Genomic DNA, 20,430 nt, shown 5'->3' with positions numbered 1-20,430 from the left:
AGCTTTTTCACACAAGGCTGGCATTCTACCATTTAAACCACACCTTCAGTTGGTTTCTTTTTACCTGGCTAACTGCAGGTAAGATTCTCTCAGACTTTTCTGCCCAGGTTGGCTTCAAATCTTGATCCCTAGGTCTTTCCCTCAGGTACCAGTCACCGGGGCCCAACTCATAGCAGATATTTAACCTCTCTGAACTCTACCATCTCCATCCCTTGGGGGAAAATGATGGTACAAACCTCAGCAGGATGATTTGCACATGACAACATACCAAGAAGCACTTGGTAATTGCTACAGATTTTTACACAAACTTATGACAGGCATCCTTGCAAATAGCAGGTCACAAGGCCCTGAGGTCAACTCTAGAAAAAGACTCTAAAATGGTGTCCTGGCCTTTACAGCCAGGCAGAGCTGGTTCAAACCCTGTCTCTGCCAGATCCCAGGCAGATCCAGAGGCAGCGAGGCCTGTGGGAGCTAAGACCCAGGGTGTGAACTCCATCTGAGGGAGGCAGCAGCATTTACTGGTGACCCTTTGCTCTTTCCTGGGAGAACCCAGTCTCTCAATGCCTTTGGTGAAAACAAAACCAAGTCCAAGAGCCTGAGAAACTCTTCCAAGGCTACAAGCTAGCAGAGATGGCTCGGCCAGAGAAGCCACTTGGAGGATAGTGGCCTTCTAAACCAGGGGATTCGAGATCCCTAGGGCGTCGTTAATAAGCAGATTTCTAGGCCCAACCCATGTGGCATTTCCAGTTTAGCAGCTAGCCTCTTCTGGACCCTTCTCCAGGTTACCCCAACCCTCAGTCCCCACCCCTTAACTTACCTGGGAGAAAGGGGATAATCCTCTGCTTGGGATCTTTCTGGCCACCTTCAATGGGAAACTTATCCAGAAGCTGCATCTGAGGAGCCAACAGACAGAGGAGACAAGTTTCAGAGATGGGAACATCCTTGGGCGTCTCTCCTGCCCATTGTGCTCCTGAGATGACTGAGGTCTGAAATCACTCATTTCACAGATGATTAACAACCCCACAGGGGCCATGACTGGGAGGAGGACAGAACTCCTGTGCATCAAAGATGGTATGAACCATCTCGGCAAGGGGGAAGACTCTGGAGATGCCCTGAAGGCCAGACCTGCGACCAACAGGACTTCAGGCCAGGCTGAGGCTTCTAGATGAGTCTGTGGACCCACGTCTTTTATATTTCATCTGCATAGTGAATCCTTCAGCCACCCGCCATCCCAAAGCCTCCTAGGGGAGAAGAGAGGAAGGCCCCACCTGATCCTGCAGACAGACCACCCACTTTCTAGAACTCCTCTGCAGAAACAGACCCAGATGTTATTTTAATTGCAAAACCAAATTGATCTCACGGGCCTTCTGCTAGCAGCCCTGTCCCTCGGCTTCATCTTTTCCCTCCCTGAGATCACTACTGTTTTTCCAGGGACAGACGTTTCCATGATTCTAAAGGAATAGCTGGTTGTTGTGTTGCATTGTGTTTTTTTCTTTTGCTATTCTATGCTGGAACTCTGAGTAAACTGGAAAAACAGACAAGAGGCAGGGCCCCTGGGTGTGACAGATGTCTCTCCCCAAGCCAGGCAAGTGCTGCAGTGCAGGGCCTATAGCCATGATCTTGTCTCTCTGTCCCAGCAGGGTGACTGAGGACAGACAGGGCACCTGCATCATGTGGGCCTCAGATGTATCCTGGGCAGAGATGACAAGGATCAAACACACAATACCATAGGCATCCATTCCCCGAGTCCTTCAAACATCTACTGAGCACCTACGAAGAGCACTTGGCATTAAAGAAAAAAGCCAACGAGTGTCAGTGTGTTCCTGTTCCAGTGGAGGGAGAGACCACAACTGAATGTCATCTGTCGGGGAGTGACGGACACATGAAGTAGGGTAGGTAAGATGTGAGCACCAAGGGCTGGTTACTGTGTTGGGTACTGAGGAAGGCCTTACCAATTTGAGGTAATTTAGCCGAGACATACAGGAAAGGAACTGAGCCACTGTGGAGGAAGGAACAGTCCAAGAAAAGGGAACTGGATATGCAAAGAGCCTGCAAGGCTAGTGTGGCTGCTGTGGCGTGAGGTAGGGTAACAGGCAGGCGATGGAGCGGAAAGGCTGGATGCGTCAGACCACAGAAGGCCTTGGAGACTGTCATGACTCAGGATTTAGCCTGATAGAAATGAAGTCCTAAAAAGTTTCATGCAGAGGACAGACGCCATCTGGTCTATGCTTTGTAAAGATGGCCCCAACTATTTGTAGTGTATGGGTCCCTACATGGAAACAAAAGACCACGGTGCTGGTACTGAATGTGATGAGAAGAGATTCAATGCTAGAAGAGACACAGAGACAGAGACAAGACAGAGACTGCCCATCTATCCATCTGCACATCCAGCTCTAATAGGTGATTTTAAGCTTGCCTCTCACATAATTATTGCCTAATATACACAGGTTATTTAGAGCCCACATAGGAAGGCAAAATCATTGATAACTGACTTCCATTCAAAACAAGACAGAGACTGCACTGTAATTAACTTTCACTTCCCTGAACATATATGGATAGTTAGCAAAAGCTGGCTCATGAGTTTTTAATGCTGTAACTTCAACTCTCAAACATTTAATAATTTCCTGTTGTGTATAAATACAATCATTAAGCCACCACACCATGAATTTAGGATTTTTTTGTTGTTCTTGAGTCTGGGTCTTAGACTAGCCTTGAACTCCAGATCTTCCTGCTTCCAGCTCCCAAGTACTGAGATTATAGGTATGCACCATCAAGCCCAGAGTATTGCTTTTTATAATTAACATTTTCAAATAAATTCTATAGACTAGAATGCTTGTTTTCTCATTTTCCCATTTTCCCCACCCATATTCTATTTTTGTGTATATCATTTCTGTATTACACAAATAATTTGTACTTACTGAGGAGAAAACTAGACATCAAAGAAACAGAGGGTGGTCAAAAAAGGAAAAAGAGCTGGGTACATGAGCTTCAAACCTATAATCCTAGAGATCTGGAGGACTGTGGTTTAAAGCCAGACTGGGTAGAAAATTAAGGCACTATTTCCAAAATAACCACAAAGAGCCAAGCTGGAGGCATGGCTCAGGTGGAAGAGTACCAGCTGTGTGCAAACAAGACAAGCAAGGGCAGGGCCCCAAGTTCAAACTCCAACTAGCAGCAGAAGAAGAAATTCTAGTGGGCATACACCTATAATCCCAGCACGAGGGAGGCTGAAAAACAGGGAGGATTAAAAACAGACAAGCTTTCAGAGTGATAGGGAATATGAACAGGATCCGATAGCTGCTGTAGGAGGTCAGGAAAAGTGTCCTGGAGAAGACAGACAGTTATATCTTGGCAGATAACAGTTACATTCTCTGTGCCTCCTTCAGCAAAGGGCAGTCTGAATTTCCTCAGTGGTTCACAAACATTAGGAAACAAATATGGCTGGCAAACAAGGGAGCAGATTTGCATTATTTTTTTTTCTCCAAAAATTTGGGAAGGGAGTCTACAGGTGCTTCTCACCCGGCTCCTCTTCCTGAACAGCTGGACTAGCCTAGACCTCCCCTTTAACTCCCACACCAGCCAAGATAAGCTCATCTGCTGAGCATCTTAGTTAGTGGGGCCTCTCCAGAACTGCGGGTCCCCAACAGGTCAGTCATCCCTGAGCCTCAGAGCCTAGCCCAGCCACACCTGTCACCTAGCCCTACCACCACAACCTAGCCAGCCAAGACCTGGTCCACTGCCAAGCCCACTGCCCACGGGAACAGGAAGCCCTGCTTGCCAGGGACCAGCGTCTTTTCTCTGCCTACTAGGTCACCTTTCAAACAAAGCAAACCGGGCTGGGAAGGTGGCTCAGTGGTAGAGCGCTTGCCTTGCAAACAAAGCAAACCCTTAGCTTTGGCTCCTGAACAAACCAAAGAAAGGCAGCCTAGCCTAGCCAACTCTGCATGGCGCCAGAAGCATGGGAGCACACAGGGCCATAGCACCCAGACTCTGGGCCCACGAGATAGCAAAGTGGCGGGCAATGGGTCCGAATGTCACCCCTCAGGAGAGGCAGGCTGGGTTTGCCAGAGAAAGCAATCACATGGACAGGCCTTGGGTGAGGAAGAAGCCTGGGTGTGTGGGCAGTGAGGAAGGCAGGCAGCTGTGAATGGCTGGATACCTTTGCAGGCTGGAAGTAGATCCTCCTGTCACTCCAGCAAGCTGCCCAGGCTAGAACAAAAGCAGGTCCCATTGTCAGGGCCTTTCTAGAGTGAGGGGCATCTGGCCAGTGCGGGGCCGTGTAAGCTCATTAGAACCTGGCAATGTGTGAAGGATGCTGGCCTGTTTATCTAAGAGGTGGACTGGATGAGAGATGCGGGACAGCTCGGCTCCAAGAGCTGGCTCCAGCCAAAAAGTAGATTTGGAGGCGCTTCTTGGACAGGATCACGGAAACACTGGGGAGAGAGGAGGGTGGGCCTTGCCCGGCCTGGTTACCACACATCTCTAACACAAGAGGCAGAAAGGGTGGAGTTCCATTGGGCTCAAGTCCTCAAATCTTTTTTTTTTGGAGGGGGGGGCAAGAGGTGCCAGTGCTGGGGCTTGAACTCAAAGCCAGGGCATTGTTTCAGCTTTTTCATTCAAAGTTGGCACTCTTATCACTTGAGTCACCAACTCCATTCCTTTTTTTGGTGGTTAATTGGAGATAAAACTCTGATAGACTTTCCTTCCCAGCCTGGCTTTGAACATTGATCCTCAAATCTCAACTTCCTAAGTAGCTAGGATTACAAGCATAGCCATAGGCACCAAGATAGTCCCCTAATCTCAACCCTATGAGTATAGGACAGGTCATGGGAAGCTAAAGGATTCCAGACTTAGAAATCTTCATTAAGCCATGCCCTGGTTGCTCATGCCTTTAATCCTAACTGCTCAGGAGGCTGAGATCTGAGGATCACGGTTCAAAGCCAGCCTGGGCAGGAAAGTCTGTGAGATTCTTATCTCCAGTTAACCACCAGAAAACCAGAAATGGCGCTGTGGCTCAAGTAGTAGAGCACTAGCCTTGAGCTGAAGAGCTGAGGGACAACACCCAGGCCCAGAGTCCAAGCCCCATGACTGACAAAAAAAAAAAAAAAAATTCACTAAAAAACGAGACAAGGCCACCTACATTTCTGTGGGACTCAGAAAGATCAAGCAAACCTCTGAATTCACTTGTCACGAGATCACGGAGGGCTTAGATGCTGGGGACACAGAGACAGAGAGTGACAGTAAGGTAGAGAGCAGCTTTTCTGACAACGTTCACCCTTCCTAGCCTGAAATTTACTTCCCCTTTCTCTTCATTTCTTTGATGGCCTCAAGGGTCTTCCTTGGCTGTCCCAGCTAAAGGTGATTCCTCCTTTCTTGGAATCCCAACAGTACTTACAATTTCTATTCCTTACTTCATGACTTCACAGTATTGTATCATCTGTTTATTCACTCAGGTTCAACTCATGTGCAACAGAGAGCACCCTTGCCTTTGAATAGCCTTGCCATGCAGAGCCAATATGACACAAAGATATACAAACAGCCAGGCTCCGGTGGTTAATGCCTATAATCCTAGCTACTCAAGAGGCTGAGATCTGAGGATCACGGTTCAAAGCCAGCCCGGGCAGGAAAGTCCATGAAACTCTTATCTCCAATAAACCACTCAAAAACCAGAAGTGGTGCTGTAGCTCAAGCGGTAGGGCACTCGCCTTGAGCTGAAGAGCACAAGGACAAGGCCCAGGCCCAGAGTTCAAGCCCCACGACCAACCAAAAAAAAAAAAAAAGATATACAAACAATACATTAGGGAGGGACTGACTGGACAGTACCTGGAAAATGATTATTGGCATGTCTTTATTTGTTGGGAAGTTCAAGCAATCAGAATCTCACAGTAAGTGAAAGTGCTGGGCCGTTCAGTGGAGTTCTGTTTAAATTAAATCCAACATCAAACACACACACACACACACACACACACACACACACACACACACACACACACACATGTTTGTATGTATGTATGTATGTATATGTATATGGTATAGATACCCTGTCACTTCAGAATAATCTTCTTAGAGGACCATGTTTTCCATGATGAATCACTGTAACTCCCTGGTCAACAATCAGTTAAACAGTTGAGCACCAGTGGCTCACTCGTGTAATCATAGCTACTCAAGATCATACAAAGCCACCTGGAAGACAAATCTGAGCACCACCTCAGCAAGCTAAGCATGGTAGATCATGCATGTAATCCTAACTATTTTTCAGGCTGAAATCAGGAGACCTGAAGCTCAAGATAAGCCTAGACAAAAAGTTAGGGAGGCACAATCTCAACCAATAAAAAGCTGGACATGGCAACACAAGCCTGTTATCACAGCTATAGGGAGTCAGATTGGATCCAATATACTTGCTCATAAAGCATAAAGTACCACAACATATCAGGAAAAGTAGTGGTATCCAGGGTGGAGGCCCTTGATCACTTATTCCAGTGACGTGGGATGACTGCACAGTTGGCACCAGTGCTGATAAGGTCAGATGCCTGATGTACCACTCCATAGGGCACGGCGGGGGTGGGGGGGGGTAAAGGGGGGGATCCCGGAGCAGCACCAGAAATAAATGGAGAAAATGTCATTTCCAGAAACCACTGGAGTGCTGGAGTGGGATTCACTGGTAAGATACTGCAGAGGGCTGCTGCCACTTCTGGCTATAGAGTAGAGGGTCTTAAAGCTGCCTCCTCCCTCCTTCCTCCTTTCTGAGGCTCCAGGCCAGGACACTTTCCCTTTCCCTTGTGAACTTCTAGAGGCTACTTGTATTCCTTAACTTGTGGCCCTTCCTGTGTTCCTTTTTTCTTTTTTTTTTTTAAGTCAGGCTGTCAGTAGTAGGCCCAGGCTGGCCTAGAACTTTGCTATGTAGCCCAAACTGGCTTCAAATCCTCCTGCCTTAGCCTCCTGAACACTGGGATTACTGGCATGCACCAACATGCCAGGCTCTATCTTCAAAACGTAAATGTATCAGAATGTTTGTGTGTGTGTGTGTGTGTGTGTGTGCGCGCGCGCACGCACGCACATGCACACTTGTATGTCTATGTGTCTGTCTATCCTAATATTATTATTTTTCCAGGGTTATGGTAACATATTGCCACAGACTAGGTGGTTTAAATGACACAGGAGGGGCTGGGAAGTTGGCTCAGAGGTAGAGTTCTTGCCTTGCATGCTTGAGGCCCTGGGTTCGATTCCTCAGTAACACATAAGCAGAAAAAGCTGGAAGTGGCTCTTTAGCTCAAGTGGTAGGGCATAAGCCTTGAGCTGAAGAGCTAAGGGACAGTATCCAAGCCCAAAGTTCAGGCCCCATGACTGACATTTTAAAAATAAAAATGACACAAGCTTTCTGTCCCATGGTTCTAGAGACTAGAAACTAGAAACCAAGGTGTGGAAAGAGTTAAGTTTCTGCTCAAAGGAGTACAGGAAACTTTGCCCTGTGTCCCCCTCTGCTGTTTCTGATGATGCCAGTGATCTTTGGTACTTGTCCACTTGTAGAAGTCTCATCCTGACTGTCCTTGTGTTCACAGAGTGATCTCATGTCCAAATATCCCCTTTGAAAGGGGACACCAGTATCACATTAAGAGTCTACCCTATGCTAGGATGACTTCATCTCAAGCAATTGTATCTGTGAGGACTTCATTACAGTCACATCCTAAGGTTCTGGGACCTAAGCTTCAACTCCAGAATTTTAGCTCAGGGGAAACCACATTAAGACCTCAGTCCTGATCACCAACACAGGCAAAACAATACATGACTATTAAAGGTGATGTTTTTGCCCATGTTCTACTGAAAGTCTCTCCCCGGACTCACAATGGTGATTCAGAACATTCTAGAAAATAAGAGTGGGGGGAGAAGAAGGAAAGGGGAGAACAGGAAGGAGGAAGGGAGAGGAGGTGGAGGAGGAGAAATGATGCAGAGTGAGCCAGAGCTGGACAAAGCGGTTTCCTCTATAAATGGGCGACAGTGACAGAACCTGATTGGCAGGGTGAGTGTGAATGCACTTGGGTCATATTAGCTATGACTGTCATCATCACTCTTGCTATGACACCAGGCTGAGTCCCCAATGCCAGGGGAAAGTGCTGAAGAAGCTGGGATCCTGAGGTCATATAAGGCAGCAGAGCCCCTGGCGGCTCAGTCAGGCCCTAGCTGGTCATGGCAGTTCTCACCATCTGCCCCGCTGGCTTGCCTGGGCCAGGCTTGGGTGTGTTTGCCATTTAACACGGTGGAACTTGGGCTGACGGCCTGACAGTGAGATGCCCAATGAGGGAAGGAGGAGATCAAAGATGTGCTGACAGCGTACAATCCGGGAAGCCTCCTCAAGCCCAGGGAAACCTCTCTTCAATGCCCAGGAGGTATCCAAGCAGGCTGGCTGACCACCCCCACCTCCCCTGAACCCACCTCAGTGGGGATCACTCCGTGTGCTCCAGTTGCCATCCCTCAGCCTTCATGCAAGATTGGAGCACTGGATTAGGATCAAGCAAAGGCTCCAGTTCTGGACTGTCCCCACAGCTGTAGTGATGATCCATGAAGAAGGCACTGAGGAAAATACTGCCAAATGCCAGGCACAATCATCTCCACCTATTCTTTGAGCCTCTAACTACTCATCTCTAAAACAGGACAAAAAGTCCCAGCTTTCTCCTCTCTGAAGTGAGGTTGAAGGAGAAGTACACACATAATGTACTTTAACAGGCCAGGCACAGAAAACATCAGCAGGACTGGTCGCCTCCCTTGGTGCTACGTTAGCATGATCAGTATTCTATACAGTTGGGTGTGGAACGCTTGAGCACTGAAGCCAGAATTCCAGCTTGTTGCTTTGCCACATGACGGTGGCCACGTCACTTAACCTATTAACTGTCATCTCCTCAGCAAGACAGGCATAAGTTAAAAGCCTGACGGTGTGTGGCTTAAATGAGACAGTACCAGTGGGCAGGTGTGCTTGGATTACTGTCAGTGCTTGATAAAAGAGGGGGGAGGGAGTAACAGTTTTAAAAGAGACTTAGAGGTATCACCTCGACTCTGACATCATCCTGCAGCCTTCAGGATCCTTCCCCTGTTAACCCGCCTCTCCTTCAGGATCCTTCCCCTGTTAACACAGCCCTTCACTTCCTAAGTAAGGCTTGTGTCCTATTGGCTAAGAGGGAAATGCAGGATGCCAGGCCAGCCAATCACTTTAGGGGCCAGGCCAGAGGTCTAAGCTCAGGGCAGCCTGGAGCCTGGCTCTGGGAGAAACAAGCTGCACTTCCCCAGGAGCAATCTGAGATTGCTTCCTTCTACATCCCACCATAGACTAGGAGCCACTTCCCCATCTCCCCATCTTCCCCAGCACCCCAGGAAGCCAGCCTGCAGTTCCTGTTCACTGGCTCCTCTTCCCTTCACTCCCAGGAAGATACCCTGGATGGGAAGGGCCTGGAGCTGGGCGGGGTCGGGGCAGGGCTGTTCAGATCCTCCCTGTCTAAGAGGAGGAACCTGGACTTCCTGCTCCCAGCAAGAGGGAGCCCCAGAGAAGGAAAGCTGTAAAAGTGGAATTCTAGAAAGACACATGTGGCTCGTACATAAGCTGGAGAGTGACGGAAGAGACATCTGTGTGGGGGCCAGAGGAATCCTGGTGGCACGCCAGGGTGTGGGAGGGGACACACCCCCTCTGAGAATGATGGGATGTTTTCTGGCAGGGTTCTAGCTGTGGTCACCCGGTTTCCTCCTAGGGGTCTCTAGGCCCTTTCCTAAGCTTGCCAGAGACCCCTCCTAAGGCTCCCAGACTACCTCCAAAGCTGCCAACACTTCCCTCGCCTACGCAAACCTCCAAAGATCCAGAGAAGGGAAGGGGCCCAAAGAAGGAGAACAGACAGAACCTTCTATCCAGGAGAACCATGTTCTCAGCTCTAGTTTTCTGTTTGTGACAGGGTCGCACGCGCATACGTGTGTGCATGTGTGTGTGTGCGTACGTGTGTGTGCGTGTGTGCATGTGTGTGTGTTGGTACTGAAGTTTTAACTCAGGGCCTCAAGCTCTTCATTGGGCTTTTTCTTCTCAATGGCTTTGAATTCTTGATCCTTCTGTCTTCACCTCCTGAGTCCCAGTCCTAGTTTGCCTTCATGCCACCCTCTATTAACTGCCCAAGACTGTGGTCCCTAAAGTCGCCCAGTTAGTTATCATGAGCAATCAATGCAGCATCCTCCCCTTCCTCCTCCTGTGTCCATGGGTCTCCACTCCCTATTTTTTAATTCATTACAAATAGGTCAAGATGGGTTGAGGCTTTAAAGCTCTCTTTCCCCTCAAGAGTCTTGCACAAAAGGAAAAGGAAATAATAGGCTAAAGAGAAGGCAGGGATGGTGGGGCAATGCTAATCAGCTCTTCCCCTGTCCCTGCCCTGATATGGAGCACTCACTGCCCAAGCTTTCTCTCTTCAGATAGAACCTGGCCCTGGAGCTGTGTCTGACACACAGCTGGATACACTTAGCCCACACTGCCCAGCCTACCTTGCTGGGCTAGTCATGTGACTGGATCCCAACCAATGGAACTTAAGCAGCAGTGAGGTCCAACCGGCCCCACCTGTGGAATCTCCTCACTCTTTTCTCTACTAGAGGTGGATACAAAAACCCTTGCAGGGTGGGGTCGCTAAGGCGAGCATCACTGCTCTAGCACATCGGAGTCTGCTCATTTGTCTCTGGGCTCTCCAGGCAAGGGCTTCCTAGTATCTCTGCAATGGGGGAAGGGAAGAACAAGCTAGAACCCAGATGGAAAAAGAGAATCCTACAGGGACAATCTCAGTCGGGTGGAGGTGCCAGGGGAAGCCTTGTAAAGCAGCCACGCAGCCAGGCACACCACAGGGCAGCCTTGGGCTGCCCTCCTCCTGTACTCCGCAGGCTTCCTTGAAAAAGCCTTTCCTGGAGGGAAAGCTGAGTTCTGCCCGGGAATGCAGAAGCCCATAGGAAAAGTTCTCCCACAGTCCAGCCCACCCAGGAGCCCAGCTGTAGGCCGCTCCTCCAGCTGTCTGCACTGTCCTGTGGTTGACTCACTGAAGGGAGAAGGTTGCCCACCTAGGGTGGGGTGTGGAGAGAGCAGGGGCAAGGAAAGAGGGCCCTGGCTGCTCCGGATTGCTGGGCACCCAGAATTGCTGGGCAATCCAGAGAACAGTCCAGGTTCCAGATCGCATGACCATAGCAGCAGAGTCTTGAGACCTCTGAGCACGTGTAAGGTATTTGAATACTCCTCTCTTCCTCTCTCTCCCTCTCCCCCCTCCCCCTCTCCCCCTCTGCCCTGCCCTGGATAGCCCACCTGTTCAGTGAACCTCCCTGCACTGTACCACCTCAGTCCAAGGCACCTAGCATTCCACAGATCCCTCTAATCTGCCCCCTAAAAAGTATCTGAAGGAAATGTGGCAAAACATTACCTGTGTTAACTCCCGCAGGGCTGGGGGTGGGGAATGGGGGAGTCATTGATGCAGGGTATATTTCCTATAGGACTGAAAACTGTTTTGCTTTTGGAGACAGTCTTACTATTGCACCGCAGACGGGACTGAAAACTCATCATTAAAATTAAATATTAGAAAAAGAAAGGGCTGAGTTCAGTGCAGGGAGGTAGATGGGAGAGGCTGTCCTGGAGTGATAGAGACCCAGGAAGAAGTCAGTGCAGCTACTGAGAGGGATGGGAAGCGAATGGGGAAGGGTCCAGACCGCAGCTGGGTGTGGAACACACTGAGGTGAAAACGCAGTGTGGCAGCAAGCGAAGGCACCTAGGAGGGTCACCCACCCACAGGCCAACTCCTATTCTTTCACCATCTTCACCCTCTCAGCCCTATCACACACACATGGCCAGGTGTTCACCTTCGTCCCACTCTCTAGTTGATGGTAGAGGCTAGGATCAGAGAAAGCTGCCAGTCACTGGGAGAAGACGCTCAGCGAGGACAAAACCCTGCCCAACCTGCTCCTAAAGCTCCATGATCCAGATCAGCTGCTGGGTACTCCAGAGCCAGCCTGAACCTACAAGAGTCACTCCTTTTTCTGGGCAAGTGGCCATGGCTATTTTCTAGGAGATACAGCAGGACTGGCTAGCATAGGATGGTATGCCCTGGAGGACTGGCTAGCATAGGATAGGGATTAGTTAATGGGACAGCTGGATGAGAGCTAGAGAACCCCATCTGCCCCCAAGAAAAGTAAAAAGAGGAGAAGCCACCATTGGCCCCTTGGCCTCACAGGGACCCTGGGCATGGCATAGTCCAGGAAAGACCATGTGCAGCCCTTCTCCACTGGGAAGGGAGGGGCTGAGGTTGGCCAAGATGGAACCCAGTGAAGGCAGCAACGATCATTCCCCATTATGCACCTAGAACAATCAGTGGATGGCTTCTACGTGTTTGGGACCTATGCAACAAGGTACAGTCTTTCTGCCTGGGTCCCACTTCAATGCACCATGGGGTGGAAGAGAGGGTGTGGCCTAGCATCCCCCAGGGGCCCACCCCCTTGAGTCTCCCAAAGGGATTTCCTGTTAGGGAAAACACAAGCCTATGTCCTTGGGAAGGGAGACAGAAAGGCCCTCCAGAGACTCTGGGAGGAATGGCCAGCTTGCCATGTGCTGAGCCACGTCTACCAAACACCAGCTGCATGCCTTGCGTTTGGTTGTTATTGGTTTTGCTTTTACGGTATATCCCAATGTGGTCCCTTTAGCCTCAGAACGCAATGACGCGTGCACAGCCTCCTCCCGGCCCTCCAGCCAGCGCCAGCTGCTGAACTCCAGTGACTCAACTAGCCACTTGATTCAGTTGGGCACTAGCAGATGGAGCTGGCTTTTCTCCTGGCCAACTGGAGCATTTGTTTGCTACACTGTAAAGGTGCCCCAAATGCTTTTGTTCCCCTTGTCCACTTTCACTAAGGGGACCCTGGAGACCATTCCTGCTCCAGAGGGTCCGTAACAAGCCTGCTCTAATGCTCCCTGGTTGCTCGGGCACAGGGAAGGTTTCCTGTGCGTTGCTGCCTTAGAGTCTTACAGCACTTTCAGAGCAGGTTCTGCAGGGACAGCTGTTTTGCAGATGAGACAGGGGACTTCCGGAGATTAGATTAGGTAACAGCTCCAACTCACACAGTTGATAAGAAGTAGAGCCAAAACTCAACCCCTAGTCATCTGTCTGGTGGCCTGCTTGAGCTTCTGTCTGATATCCTGTCCCATTCAGGACTTGAGGATTTAACACCAGGAGCCACACACCACCACCACCACCACCACCACCACCACCACCGTGTGTGTGTGTGTGTGTGTGTGTGTGTGTGTGTGTGTGTGTGTGTGTGTGTGTATGTGTGTGTGTGTGTGTGTGTGTGTGTGGTTTTACTGAAGATTATGAGTCTCGCACACTTTCCTGCTTGGGCTGGCTTCGCGCCTCCATCCTCAGATCTCAGCTTCCTCAGTAGCTAGGATCATAGGTGTGAGCCACCAGCGCACAGCTGGCAAACCTTTTTAGAGAACTGATGTCCACCAAATGGAGCAAATGTAGAGATGCAGAGGTCTGCAGGGACCTGAAATATTTTTCCCCTGTTCTAGCCACACCAATGCTATAAAGGAAGCAGCTCCAGTTCTCCAGCAATTCCTACACTGGTCTGTTCTAAACAAACATCCCTGAGACGCCACACTAGAAAACCCTACAGTCATCTGGAGCTGAGGTCTGTCCTGATGTGGAGGGAATCAGTACAGCTTGTATTTCCAATGGCCCTGCTGGCGGTAGGTGGCTTCCTAGAGGGATGAACAAATTCATCCCAGAGGGATAAACCACAACGCAGGCTCACCCACAGCTTATCCTGACTGTCCACATGCCTGGCTCCCTGAGTCAAAAGCAAAACTGTTACCATCATCACTGGGAGACCAGGATGCCAAGACCTCTAGGCCTCAGGCGGGGAGCTGTCTGCACAGGCCTGACGAGGTACACTGCAGCAGGCCTAGCAGGAGAGGTCCACACCACGCCTCACCAGGCCAACACCCACTCTGTGCTTTCTGCCCCGCCCTGAGCCTTCCTCCAGCTGATGGCTCCCACTCAAGCCCAGGCCAACAACACAGCTCTTCCCCTTGGGGTCCTTGGTACCCAGAATAGTGCCAGGCACTTAGCTAGCACGCCTTCGGATGTGCTAAGATGGATGTAAAAGATTTCCTCTGACAAAAAGTGAGTGATTTTATGGGGGGAGGGAAGGAGGAAAAGGAAGTAGGGGAGGAAGAAGGGAAGGGAGAAAGGAGAAGAGAGGGAGGAGAGGAGAGGGAGGAGAAGGAAGAGAAAGAGAAATGGAGAGAAGAGAAAGGAGAGTGGAAAGAGGAGAGAGAACACTTACCTGACCACTACCAAATACCTTCCTTCCTTTCATTCTTCAGTTTAGGATGGGGCCCTGTCCCCCTTGGCGCTTTGCAGCCAATTTTCCTGTTGGCTATCCAGAGACGGCGGGATAGGGGCCTAGTGGGGACAACACTGACAGCCTGGGCCTGTGTTTTAGGTCCGGCCTTTGGGCCTAGGACGAGAAGAGGAAGGAGGAGGCCAAGGCAGCAACTGCATTCCAAAGCTCCTCTGACGAGACACCCAAACACACCCTGGCATGACACCTCAAGGGGGAGAGCAAGGTGTGCCGCGCGGAGCATTCACAGGTGGTGTCAGCTGACTAAGACACTGCCCTGGCAGAGTTGGACTTTATTGTTCAACAAGGAAGAGGCAGTGGTGAGCAGGCAGCGTGGGCTGAGCTCCGGGCAGCAGCAGAATTGGAGGCAATAGGGACCTTTCCAGAACCAGAGCTTCAGCTCTTAGCATGGATCATTGAGGAGAACAGGCCCCTTCTCTCTACCAAGAGTCCCTATCCTCCTCACCCTCCTACCAGAAGCAGAAAGCTCTCCCAGTGGGGTGGAGATTGGAATGAGCTAGGAGGTGGAGCACCTCAGTTCCTATCCTGCTGTCACTTGTGGGTTTCGTGATTTGGGACAAATCATTTCTCCTCTTGGGGTCTAATTTGCTCACCTAGCAAATAAGGAAAAAGGCCTCTAGCTCTCACTCGTTTTTGTTTTTCACCCACAATTGGTGCTCTACCCCCTTGAGCCATGTCTCCAGTCTGGCATTTTTCTAGTTAACTGGAGATAGAGTCTCTCAAGTTTTCTGCTCAGGCTAACTTTGAACAAAGGTCCTCAGAGCTCAGCCTCCTGAGTAGCTAGGATTATAGGCCTGCTCAGGGCACCCAGCCTTCTTAAATTATTATTATTATTATTATTATTATTATTATTATTATTATATAATGTAGCTGGGAGGAAATGAGTTGGTAATTAAACTTTGGAAAACCTTTGACCTCTGCCTCTCTAGCCAGGCAGACCTGAAAGAGAAGTCTACATTAATGCAGCCCAGGCAGTAATCCCCTTCTCCAGATGGAAAGACATCTCCAGCTATTTCCTCTTGGAGTTAAATTTCTGAGGACTGACCTAGTGAAACTCCTGCTTCCTGTCTGGGATTGCCACCTCGGTTACTTGCTCTAAGGCTTTCTTTACATGAGTCATCTCATTTCATTCTTTTGTCCTACGAGACACACATATCTATGGACCCCATAAAAAGGATGAGAAAACTGAGGCAGAGAGGTTAATGAATTCATCAAAAGTTATACAGTTAGTAAGGGCTGGAGCTGTCCTTCGAACCCAACCACCTAGTCCTATGTACACTCCCAACACACACACACACACACACACACACACACACACAGATACACAGAAACAGACACACACAGACACACATACTGTGCTCTTCCACCATATTATTCACTATGCCTCCCTCAGGACTTCAGGACTTCAGACACCACTGCCAAAATGCTTCTGGCTCCAAGATAGCTCATGGATTTTAAGTGATATTTAAATACAATACAAGGTTCCCATTTGACAAGATAATTTGGACAGGTCCCTAGGGTTATTTGCAATAAAAATCTAACCAGTTACATTCCACAGGAATGATCTAGAATGATGGTCCAGGAAAAAAATGAAGTAATGTGATTTTAACAAGTATTTTCATTTTCTTTCTCTTGGTTGATATTGTTTTCCCTAATACAGGGGATTGAGCTGTGTGCGTACATGCTAGGCAAGGGCTCACCACCTGTACTATGCCCTAGCCTTTTATTAGTATATATTATTTGTATAAAACAGGGTTTCATTGTGACATTTCAATACATACACATCATGTACCCTAATCCAACTCACCCCCTCCACCTCTCTCCCTCATCTCCCCTTCTTAAAACAATTTCAGCCACTTTCACTGTTCTATTTTCATACCTCCATATAAAGTACTATGACCCTATTCACCTTCATGCCACCTCAATGAGTGACTATATTCACTCATTGGCCCTCATGTTGGTACCTGCCCCCCCCCACTTTTTTTTTTTTTTTTGGTCAGTCGTGGGGCCTGCACTCTGGGCCTGTGCGCTGTCCCTCAGCTCTTCAGCTCAAGGCAAGCGCTCTACCACTTGAGCCACAGCACCACTTCTGGTTTTCTAGTGGTTAATTGGAGATAAGAGTCCCACAGACTTTACTGCTCAGATCTCAGCCTCCTGAGCAGCTAAGATTACAGGCGTGAGCCCCCAACACCCGGCTCCCCAACATTTTTGTTGAGATAGGGACACACTAATTTTGCCTAACATGGCTTCACACTTGAGAGTCTGCTTCTCCCTTCCAAGAAGCTGGGATTATGGATGTGGTCCATGCCCAGCTAGAAGTACTCTTAATGTCTAGTTTTAAAACTGTGCCTTCTGTTCTATTTTATTGTCATGACCATGAGAAGACATGTTTTATTTTAGGTTTCCTACCTCTCCCCAGAAGTTATTAAAATATCTATTTAAATTATTAATTATTATCAGATTCTTAAATAGGTATGAGTAAATTACTAAATGCTGTTTCCCCTTTGAATTAACCTCTTCATGCACTGGTATCTTATACCTCCATGTAGAAGTAACTCCATTACCAACCTAGAGTGATCTTTCTAACATAAAACTGTATGGGAACTTGCAAAACATAGTTTGTTGTTGTTATTTTTATTTGTGTAACTGCTGTTATGCTGTAAATACTTCATTTCCTTTTTTTATGGCACTGAGACTCGAACTCAAGATCTGGAACTTGCTAAGCAGGAGCTCTACCATTTGAGCTGTGCTGCCAAGCCCTTGGAAATTCTCGTTGTCTCGTCCATTGACATTTCTTGGCAATCCATTCATGGAATTGTGCTCGATCTCATTTGTTCTGACTGGCGTACTAAGTGGTGTGAGAATATGGACGGCCATTTAAGTTGTTTCCCATTTTCATCATGTCCAAACAATGCAAGGTCCCCTGGGCCTTCCCAGGATGGGATGGACCTTGGTCAAGCCAATAGTATGCTCTGTCCAGGCTGTGTGAGCAATCACAACCACTCAGAGCTCACCACACTGCTGGAGCTGGAACTACCATGCCAGCATGGAGGGCACTGGAATCCTTGGCACAAAATCTTTCTTAGAACCCTAGAAATTACCCCCAGGTTTTCACTCCCTTGTCTAGGGTCAACCATCTTGAACAAATTCCCTGTGTGATTGAAAGGCAGAGTGTAGCTGGGCACCAGTGATTCATGCTACTCCGAGGTTGAGAGCTGATGACTGTAGTTTGAAGTCAGCACAGAGCAGAAAAGTCTCTGAGACTCTACCTCCAACTTGGGGGGAAAGAGGGAGCACATGCTAGACTGGAGGTATGTCTCAAATGGTAGAGCCTCAGCCTTAAGCAAAAAAGCTGAGAGAGAATATGAGGTCCTGAGTTCAAGCCCTGGTACTGGCACGCACATGGAAGAAAGTGAACCCCCTTTCCTACTCTCAAGCTGATCCCTGATACACACTAGGATCACTCTAATTTGACCTTAGTTGAGTCCTACTTTGGCCATCAAACCAAATTAAAACTCACACAGATTTCATGAATAGAAAAATGGACATAGTTCTTTACTTCAAATAAAAACCCTTCTAATTCTAAAACTGCAGTGATCCCATAAGTCTCCATAAATTACATCATAGCACACCCACACCCACACACATCCCTTCCAAGGCTGAGTATTAATGACCCAGGGATTAGAGCTCTGCTCAGCCATCATTAGCCATGCTATTTGAGAACTAGAAAGTGAGTATGACCCTGGGCTGGGTATGTGAGGAGAGAGAGCCTAGAGAGATGAATAAGGAAGAGAGATAAAAGCTCTTCAAAATAGGTTAAGTCCTTCAGAGCAAATGAGCAGACGTGAACAGCTCTCTCAAATGTCTTCCAAGCAGTGTGGGGGAGGCTCAAGGGCCTCTCAGCGCTCTGATCAAATATTGACCCAGTGCACTTGCTGGCCAGGGTTCAGACTAAAGGGCCAGCAACACCAGCAGCTAATGTTTACAGAGAAATGACTGCAGCCCAGCACCTCACAAGTCAGGTTGTGAAACAATCCTGACAGAGCCAGGGCTCCAGAGAGCCTTCCGGTTCTTCCTTGGTGGGCCCAGGTCATAAGGGAGACACTTAAAATGAAGGATCTGTGCAAGGAAATTGACAGAAAGGGAAATGTGCTTCATGGTCCAGATGCTGCTGAGGAGGCAACATAAAAGGGCATTTCTGTGCTGGGAATGTGGCTTAGTGCTTGCCTAGCATGCAAGAAGCCCTGGGTTCAATTCTCAGTACCACATAAACAGAAAAAGCAGGAAATGGTGCTGTGGTTCAAATGGTAGAGTGCTAGCCTTGAGCAAAAGAAGCTCAGGGACAGTGCCCAGGCCCTAGGACTGGCCAAAAGAAAAAGAGGGGAGGGCATTTCTAAGCTCTGGTGGCTCACACCTGTAATCCTAGCTACTCAGGAGGCTGAGATCTGGGGATCATGGTTAATCACCAGAAAACCAGAAGTGGCAATGTGGCTCCAAGTGGTAGAGTGCTAGCCTTGAGCAAGAAAGCTCTGGGACAGTGCCCAGGCCCTGAGTTCAAGCCCCACAACCAACCAAAAAATAAATAAATAAATAAATAAATGGCATTTCCGGCCCCTCATCTCCTCATCTTCCTCCTTCTCCTCCTCCTTTTATTCTCTTCCTCTTAACTGCATCTCTAAGCAAGCCAACTCTTTATTATTGAGTGGCCCTCAGCATTACACTTCTGTCCTGGTCAGCTTCTTCTGGGGTAAATCCCTTTCCTGGTCACACAGGGCTAAGTGGCAACTTATTTTAAACACACACACACACAGCCATAAGAGCCTCACTTCTTCCCTGTTTACAACTTGAAAGATAAAATGCTCTTGAAGTCCTCCCTGGAAACTGACCTCGATTTTAGATTAGGCGTTTGGAAGACCTATTAAATTGAAATGCTAGATCAATGGAGTAGATTATACAAGAACCAAGTCTCTCTTTTCTGGCTGGGGTCCTGGGAGATTTAGGGGAACAATTGAGGGAGGTGATGGAGGGCTGCAGAGTACTCTGCCAGATCAAACCTGGGGTGTGTCAGATGGTCTGCCACAGAACTTTCTAGAATGGCAAGCATACCTTTCATCTGCACCATATACAGCAACACTCTATGGTGGCCTTGGGCACTTGTGACGTGGCAAGTATGGTCCAGGGACTGTTCAACTTTTAAAAAATAAATTCACATTCAAGTAACTGCGAATGCTGGTGACTACAGCTTCAGACAACATGTCTGACACTACCATATCTGAGAGTTCACAGAGGGGCCACATCCAGGTCCTGTCAGAGAGAGGTCCTGGAGAGTCTTTTGCTCTCATTAGCAATACAAAACAAGAGATAGGGAACATGGCTCAAGTGGCAAAACACCAGCCTTGCAAGCCGGAACCTCGGAGTTCAAACTCCAGTACTGCTTTAAAAAAAAGGAGGAGGAGCAGCAAGAGGAGGAGGAGGAAGAGGAAGAGAAAGAGGAGGAGGAGGAGGAAGAAGAAGAGGAACAAGAGGAGGAAGAAGAGGAGAAGGAAAAGGTTTCCTGTCCCAAATCTGCAACATCATCTTTCTCTGGACTTCTGGAAGCAGAGCTCAGATCTGATTTTGCTCAATAATATGTCCCCAAAGCCAGGCTCACTGCCCAGGATGGGTGGTAGAGCGGGAGGGACAGAGAAGGAATGAGTGAACAAACTAAAAAGTAAGCTTGGGACACACTTTATTAAAAAAAAACAAAAAACAAACTATGACTCTCAAAAAGTAACCGAATTTCCTTAAACCAGGGTGTGGGTGTGTGGCCATCCACTTTGTTCCCCTCCTAAGAGGGTACTTTCCTTCTTGTTTACCCCAAAGCACATTGGAGCTCAATCTAGTCTTTATCTCATCTACAGTACTTAGTTGCTTAAGTCTTTTTTCTTAACTGGGCATAGAGGTACACACCTGTAATCCCAGCACTTGGGAATCAGAAAAAGGAGATATGGCTAGGCACCAGATACACCTGTAATCCTAGCT

The 20,430-nt window shown here is 48.5% G+C and overlaps 1 protein-coding gene across 4 annotated transcripts in view; it reads right to left on the bottom strand.

Moving 5' to 3' along the window:
* Sh3pxd2a (SH3 and PX domains 2A) overlaps positions 1-20,430 on the bottom strand; it is a 201,458-nt gene that overhangs the window by 131,429 nt on the left and 49,599 nt on the right. For all 4 annotated transcript variants that reach the window (XM_069994099.1, XM_069994102.1, XM_069994101.1 and 1 more), the window contains exon 3: positions 818-893. In XM_069994099.1, coding sequence (XP_069850200.1) covers positions 818-893 — 76 coding nt within the window. The remainder of the gene's footprint in view (positions 1-817; positions 894-20,430) is intronic.

Source organism: Dipodomys merriami, unplaced genomic scaffold (genome assembly GCF_024711535.1).
Source record: "Dipodomys merriami isolate MVZ:Mamm:240054 unplaced genomic scaffold, mDipMer1.0.p SCAF_102, whole genome shotgun sequence".
Classification (NCBI taxonomy): Eukaryota; Metazoa; Chordata; class Mammalia; order Rodentia; family Heteromyidae; genus Dipodomys; species Dipodomys merriami.
This window is presented reverse-complemented; position numbering and strand designations above follow the sequence as displayed.